Source organism: Lepeophtheirus salmonis, chromosome 7 (assembly GCF_016086655.4).
Source record: "Lepeophtheirus salmonis chromosome 7, UVic_Lsal_1.4, whole genome shotgun sequence".
NCBI lineage: Eukaryota > Metazoa > Arthropoda > Copepoda > Siphonostomatoida > Caligidae > Lepeophtheirus > Lepeophtheirus salmonis.
In genome coordinates this window covers 14,936,078-14,944,142 of record NC_052137.2, presented here as the reverse complement: position 1 = coordinate 14,944,142, position 8,065 = coordinate 14,936,078, and the positions used below count along the sequence as shown (strand labels likewise).

The window sequence follows — 8,065 nt, the reverse complement described above, 5'->3', positions numbered from 1 at the left end:
TAATGCAAGAAACGATTATTATCAGATATCTTGGCAATCGTTTCAGTCTAAAGAAAGTAACGTGTGTAGTTGCAGTTAGATTCTTTCTCAACACTATAGAGAAACATTTGTTTGTTTCATTCAAAATTCAAAGCACATAACCAAAGCTTCAAATAAATGTACAGAAACGTTCAACATGACTTCAAATTCAGACCTCAGAAGTCTTCATTCGAAAATAGACTCATATTACGCCAAGGGTTATTTAGATACTTGGTGTGGCAACGTGCGAAAGGAATGGTCCGAGTTCCTTAATAGATTTTTTACTATTCTCACAAAGGAGTTTTTCAAGGAGCTAAAGGATGAACCAAGAGTCCTGGATATTGGATGTGGACCTTCAATATCTAATATCATTGCAGCTAGTTCTTGGAGCTCTCATATTATACTTGCAGACTTTTTAGAGAGTAATAGAGTGGAAGTTAGAGGATTTTGGCGAGGACCTGATGATGAGTATTCATACTGTTTTAATTGGAATCATCATTTTAAATTTAATGGTGTTTTGGAATTGAATCCAAATATATCTGATATAGAGTCAAGGACGAGGAACGCTATAAGAGGTGTCTATTTTTGTGATGTGTTAAATGATGAATCCATGTTTTTGGTGGAGGATAGTAAAGTAATTAATCAAGATAGTCGTATAAAAGCAGATGTTGTGATAGCATCATTAGTTTTAGACGTTGTTGCATTGAACCATAAAACATTTCTGAGGGCTTTAATAAATGTTAGCAAATGCTTAAAACCAAATGGAATTATACTACTCCAAGGAAGCCTTGGTGAAAGTATTTATACTGTAGGGAGTGCCGTATTTCCAGTCATGAACATTGATGAACTTGGTCTCAAAAAGATTTTTCATGAAGCATCGATGAACGTTTTGAAATGGGAGACAACTACACATATAACAACACACTATTTCGCTGTTTTGAGAATGAAATAATATGATATCATGTAGAATTAAAAAAGAGAATTCGTTAAATCATTGTTTTGAAAAAATATCAAAGGATTGATTGTTTCTTATATATTATTTTATTAAAAATTCGAAATGTGGAAGAGTTTAGTTATTTATTTGTTAGCTTCGTTATTTCTGGTTAGTGCTTTACCAGTAGATCGATACACCACCATGGACAATAGTCGAACCAAAACAAGTGGAAGTAAAGAAGTAGTAGGTTTCACTGATATGCCCACTATCCCTATTCCATCATCAACTGAAAACAATACAAAGATTATATTGCCAACTGGAACTAAGAATAATCGAAATCTAACGCTTGAAAAGTTTGGAATCATGTTTGACAAATATGAAGCTCCTGTGATGTGTTCAACGATTGAAAAAGAACAGAAAATATGTTAGAGAAATGAAAATCGAAAATGTATTAAGAAGTATAAAAGTATTTATAATTAAAATGATAGAATACTTTAACAGAGTAGTTAGTTAATTCAACAATCAAATAAATTTTTATAAAAAGTATGTATATTATCTTCATTTCTGTCTTTTATTTAACGGAACTTAAGGTAATGTCACAAAACCTTATAAATCAAATTTAATGAAATAAACAGTGTTTTTGTGTAATTATAACATGTAACTCGTAAAAAATATGAATAAATTCTTAAAATGCGATTACATAAGGAGCTTTTTTATTTAATAAACTATATAACTAATATAATTAAAATATATTTTTAGTAATTTATTTTTATGAAAATGAATGAATATTTTCAAAATTTTAATTCTTTTGGCTTTTGTATAATCCATATTCATGGAAAAATAAATAGACATGTCTAAAATAAGTATAGAATATGATTTAGTTAACTTAAATTGTACTCATAATGTTCATTAAATTAAATATGTATCAAAATAAGGATAACCTTATTAAATTACTTATTTATCCAGGTTTTTTGATACGCGAATATTTTTAATTTTCATAAATCAATTTATAATTCGTGGTAATAAATGATTTCGGTATATAAAAATGATAATTAATTTCATAATATCTTGTCGCATGCACATAAATCATTTCAAATCCCAAATTGAAAAAATTATATCGATGAAGTCCGTGATTAAATAGAAAATGACAGTCTATAATATTTATTCTGGTAATATATGAACATTTTTTTATAATTATTGATATAAAAGAGTCGCTTCTGACAACCACCAAATTTTTAATGACCCCTGATATATATATAAAAAAATTAAATACACTTAACTTTACAACAAAACAATATAAGATTGGATTGAGGATAGAAACTCATTGCTTTAGTCTAGAGTTATTTTGTAAATAACCCAATATTGCACGTTGTGAAAGACAATTATATTATCTGAATCTTATTTTCACGTAAATTATAATAAGTAAATGATTAAACGAAAGGAAGAAAAAACATACATGATGAAACCAACTTTTAATCTGATTATAACGTTTGCAATGTTTGGCTTAATCTGAACTTTAGTTGATTTTATGTTTAACTAATAAGAAGGCGTTTCTAATATTTCTCTTATACCAACAATATGCATTTTTATTTAGTGATTTAGGATATAATTCCGAAATGAATTAAGTAGTTCCTCACATTATAGTTATGGAAACAAAAGAATTACCAATTAATATTTAAGCTTAAGTTAAAAGAATAGATAATTACTTATAGAGTGTTTAAGAAAAGGGGAAACAATACAGTTGCAGAAATGATCAAACAAAAAAGTATTTATCAAAATTATATTAACCTATTCACGCAGCCTTGATCAAAAATAAGAAGGAGTAGGAATTGTAATAAGTAATTAATATTTTAGAGGCAGGAGGATTAATCCCAGTAAAAATATGCTTCATATCAAATGTAAAGTTTTGAAATATTTTCATACAACATTACATTACACATTTATTAAATATTTTATAAGAACATTAAACGTTAAACTGAAAAATCAATCAAATATAACTTTTCTTTACAGGAAATCTTTTTAATTTATAATATAAGTTTTAGCTAAAATTAAAGATGCAATTTTTGTAAAAGTTTAATGAAAAGGGAAGCGAGATATAAAGTATTATTGAATGAAGAACCTTGTAAATATCAGCTACCTGAGACGAATGAATGCTATAAAGAGGATAACTTTCTACATTTAAAATAGCATAAGTGCTAGGAGAATATTATTATATATGTATATTATTATACATTTTTAAATCAATTTACATTAAGAATAGGCAAGAATTTTCCAACGGGTAGTTGGTCTTCAGCCATGGCAAGATGGTGTACCTAAGCATCTTATAGTAGGCTTCCTGGCCGATTTTTCTATACAGCCTTGAAAAAGAACTGCGGCAACTATTTCAGAGGCCAAAACGCCGAGGACCATTTTTTGAGCGATATATTTGGTATGGCAACCCCTTTCAACATTTTCTTTCGTTTCTGCATGCCAGCGGTCGTTTCGGTGGTTGTGAAATTGATCAACTGTGAAAATCTTATTGTCCAAGAAAATATTCACAATTACCCTATTTGTCTAGATCAATGTGAGGATTTTCTTGTACCTCTCGAGCCTCCAAGCTTTCATTCCCTATATCAGAAGGTGACAAGGGGTCCTTGTAAAAGAAATTGATTCAAAGTTGTACTATATAGCCCTCCTGATGTTCTTAGAAAAGTCGTTGGCGAGGCGATTCATCGACTTGCTGGTATCCTCCTTTATATTCTTCCCCAAACTTAACAAGAACATTGTATCCCTCTCTTAATTATGTCCTCCACTTCCAAACATCCTCGAAAAGTCTTCTCCATTTTTTTTTTGTTATTTTTTCATCTTGGCCAACTTAAAAACCATGCTCCGAAAACACATAAGAATGTCCATTATCTTCATCACATCAACTCCCGCATCTAAGATTTAGATATCTGAGTTGCGCTACCTTTTTGATTGTTGCTGCTCATGATGACGTATATTTTGTTTGTATATAAGCGGAAACAGAATATCAAAAATAATCACTAAACCTGCTCATTGTAATGAGAAAATAAACATAAGTCCACGTTTTGCTGCCTTACTTTATTTTTATTTCCTTTCGAAATATAGCTCTGAATCCAAAATGAGATTTTTTTTTAAATTAAACCTACTCCAATTGAAAATGTTCTTTGCCTTAAGTAATAATAATAAATGTGGATTTTAGCAGTCGGGCGTTCCAATGCATCAAATTAGTTGCATAGTGTTATTGTTATAAAAACCGAAAAATACGAAAATGAGCATTATACCCTTCAATCGACATGGTTTTAAATTTGACATTTGGATCTTCCTCTAATAAAGAATCTATAGTCAGCCGCGTACCCTTGTACAATATAATTAATATTATTTGTAAAATGCCTACAAAAATCACCCTACGTCTAGATAGAAAATAATGGAGGCCATGAAATTGGAGCTACTTACCGGATGACAACAAAACATGTATGAGTCTGACCCCTTTAACTGTAACACCGACCTCTTAAAGATATATATATATATTTTTTTTTTTATGAAACATCTATTTTTTCACCTTGGTGAATCCCGATTTCTCGAAATGTATAGAGAAATACGCCAGTAGAACCGTCCCTAATAGATTAATGAATATTATCAACAAGGATGTAATCTCCAAAATTAAAGGGAAAACTGGAGATAAGGATATTTTCTTAGCTACAATGGTTTTAAAAGGGATATAAGCTTCAAATGATGTGTAAGGTATTTGTCTATCATTAGTTTATTGGTTTAATAGGTACATTGGTATGCACCATGGATTCAAGCAGTGATGATGTGTAATTTTTTCGTTTTAAATACTGAACACAATATTTCATTTTTAGCTTAACAAATGACAAAAAATGATGATTCTACATGGAATTTGAAGTATGATAGGAAAAATACCGATTTTATTTTTCTCATAACTAGTATATTATATTTTGTAAATATGTAATTAACATTTGTTGCTATGATTCGTTGAATCCATTTGTAATATTTAATATGAATAACTTGATTTTTCTATCATTTGTCATTATTAATTTGTTTAATTTTCTGTGTCTAACTTCTATAAAAATTTATAATTAATATTTTTCGAAATAGTTAATCATTTCTTAGTAGTATTTTTTGCTTTTACCCTGACTTATTTAGCTCAATATCACAAATATTTTACATTTACAAGTAACCTATCATATTAGCGTCTTTAATAAATATTTGGTAATCGCTAGATCTATAATTTAGAAATATGAAAGTTTTTACATAGTTAACTTAACATCTGGATAAACTATTCGCAATTAAAATCACACAACTTCTATGCTATAAGTTTTTCTGTTTTGATTCAATAAATAATATAAATAAATTATTTTATCGCCAATTAGCTATAAATAAATATTATTTTGCATTGATATTGATTATTCTTCCTAGACATCAAATATGATTTCAAATTGTGCGGTTCCTATTTGCCACACTTGTAAAACTTCTGATCGAAAGCTCAATAGTAATAAAATAAGAAATTATTTGTGTAAAGTTCCAAAATTAAACATGTAAATTCTTAGTAAATGGCAATACCAATAAATTAGATACCTGGTAAAAAAAGCTATATATTTATTTTAGTGATATTTGATGAGTTTACAATTATTATTTTTTATATAGATGGAAAATCCGGTAATAGATGTAAAAAAACTTATTTTTCTTTTCATTTTAAACAGAAAGATTTTGAAACTGATGGAGAACTAAAAGAATGTATCGGAAAAAAATGTGCAATACCATCATTAGGATTAAAAACAAAAGTGGCAATTAACAAAGGACCAGTATTATGTCAATGGTTCGAGGTGAGGCGTAAATAGAAAAGGGATTCATTGGAAGTGATGTTGCAAAAATTTTAAGAGAAGATTATATTTTAAAAAATTCAGAGCTCAGACAAAATTTATATATAAATTGTGTGGCTACAAAAATAAGAGTAAATTGAATGGAAGAGAAAGTTCAATTTATATACATAACCAAATCAAATTCAGATGTTTGCACGACACACAAAATTAGTGAAATGATAACTAATTCAGAGAAGATAGATTATTAATTTGATTTAATAAATATATTTTTATTTAATTAATGATGATAACTATTTTTCATTCATTTTAGGTTGTCCAGTTATTGTATTTAGTGTAATAATTCAAAGAGACTTGAAACATCAAATGTGGAATGCTGCAAATAAGATTTTAATCAATGAAATAAGTTATTGGTGGTTTCAGAGCGAATAAATTCACGTAGCGAAGTTTTAAATTTACTAGCTTTTTTGAAGACTTAAGTATAAGGACGCTACCCAACAAGATGCAATTATTAGAATAAACAGCTTCAATCAAACCTTTTCAGAAACAGCTCAATTAATTTCCTTAAAAAAAATATCATTTATGCCCGTGCAATACATGATGGTATATTCGAATAAAAATAATTATTATAGAACTGAACAAGAAATAAGTTTATTAGTTACTTTATGAGTGAATTACTCTACATCCAGTGATCAATGAAATCATTATTTCTTCCTATTAAAGATTCATAGCATTCTAAATATAATGCTATAAATAAATATCCGGAAGTAAAGGTTGAACTTGCTGTCACAATAAATTATCAGAATTAATTTGAAATTAAATAAATTCACCCAATTTCATTATGTGCAGTATCTTCAGTTTGAGTAGTGGGGATAATAACGATTTGTTGTATTGTCCATATGCAAAATATTGACTAATTCATGCTGAACATGTTGAATAACCTACACTTAGGTTATGTATCATAATAAAAGTTTAAAATTCCTGAGGTTAAAGCTACATATTCGGGCAGATATCGTTCATATATTATATATGTATATAAATTTACAGGGAAGATAAGGCATCTTTGATTATAAACTCTTCAAAAATGAAGCACAAACATAATCATCTAGGAAATCACATCAGAAATACTATGTTCAACACTTTTATTTAATTATAAATGGGAGATCAAATCCAAACTCTAGAGATAAGACAAGAATAACTTAATAATATGTGTATATATATATATAGAAAATCTTCTATAAAATATTAGCTTTTTTCTTCCACATAATTGAATCATACTTTATCATTGCATTTGTTGGACTCTTTCATTTTTAACCACAAAAAAAAATGAAATTTTCCAACAAAATCTTTCACCAGACCACCCACAATTCCATGAGTGATAATTTAAATTACAAATGAGGGTTTTTAATGGACGATTGGATAAGTCCCTATCTCTGCGTCCATGATTCATCACTTTTTGAACAAGAATTAATTATATGATATCCTACAATTGCTATTTAATAGAAGAGTTATTTATTATTTATTTTAAAAGTTCTAATAATGAGGTTGTATGGCTGGAGTTCATCTACACTTTAAGTAATCCATGGGTTCACTAAGTAAATCAAGTATTGCTGAATTTGAAAATTTAAACTATTTATTGTATTAACACTCTTTTATTGTTATTTGAAATATAGGAGATTCACATTTCTAGAGCAGAATCGCAGTTGAATTTGTAAAAATTAATCTTAATCAATAGTAGCATATGCCTCGCTCCTGCCTGTTCCTCGCACTCCCAAAGCCCTTATAGAACTATGTACTCGTCTTTCATTTTATTTTCTAAGATGAGCTGATGAATTCACAGACACTCGTTGACAGACCTTATCTCAAGTCATATTTATTATTTTATGCAATGTATTTCTTATTCTTTTCTTCTTAATATGAGTTTTAGCTACACACGTTTCATGTTAGAAATTGAGTCCTCAACTTCTATTTTATACAACATAGAAGTATAGAGTTATATATGAGTTGCCCTTCTTGTTTACATAACGTTTTTATACAACTCAATGCCTAGATACTCCCAATTATTATGGTATGACACTCCCGAATGCATTGTTTAAAGATAAAGATAAAGTCTACACACAGTCTTAATGTACTGGGTGGAAGCTTGGAAAGAAAAAAGAAATTAGCCTCACATTCTTTGATTATACATTTAACAAAAAGCTTTAATCATCTTTTTATAATACAAAGCCAATGTCAAATTGATATAATCTATTTAGCCCCATTGAATAAGATG

At 28.5% G+C, this 8,065-nt stretch overlaps 1 protein-coding gene and 1 long non-coding RNA gene across 3 annotated transcripts; both read left to right on the top strand.

Annotated features, from left to right (window-relative positions):
* The first annotated feature begins 115 nt into the window (after positions 1–115).
* Positions 116–1,498, top strand: LOC121121405 (phenylethanolamine N-methyltransferase). Its single transcript, XM_040716318.2, has one exon. It carries the CDS (start codon positions 176–178, stop codon positions 968–970), a length of 795 nt encoding a protein of 264 aa, XP_040572252.1. The 5' UTR covers positions 116–175; the 3' UTR covers positions 971–1,498.
* A 2,518-nt stretch (positions 1,499–4,016) lies between these two features.
* Positions 4,017–6,427, top strand: LOC121122163 (uncharacterized). Of its 2 annotated transcripts, XR_011781196.1 has the most exons (4): positions 4,017–4,426; positions 4,547–4,858; positions 5,677–5,799; positions 6,107–6,427. It is a non-coding gene; the product is annotated as an uncharacterized lncRNA (long non-coding RNA). The 2 variants fall into 2 exon arrangements; XR_011781197.1 differs by lacking the exons at positions 4,017–4,426; positions 4,547–4,858 and adding an exon at positions 4,865–5,554 and having other exon boundaries at positions 5,621–5,799.
* The last annotated feature ends 1,638 nt before the right edge of the window (positions 6,428–8,065 follow it).

Excerpts from the sequence above, each read along its gene's own strand:
- LOC121121405 (XM_040716318.2), top strand. The coding sequence starts at position 176 with ATGACTTCAAATTCAGACCTCAGAAGTCTTCATTCGAAAATAGACTCA.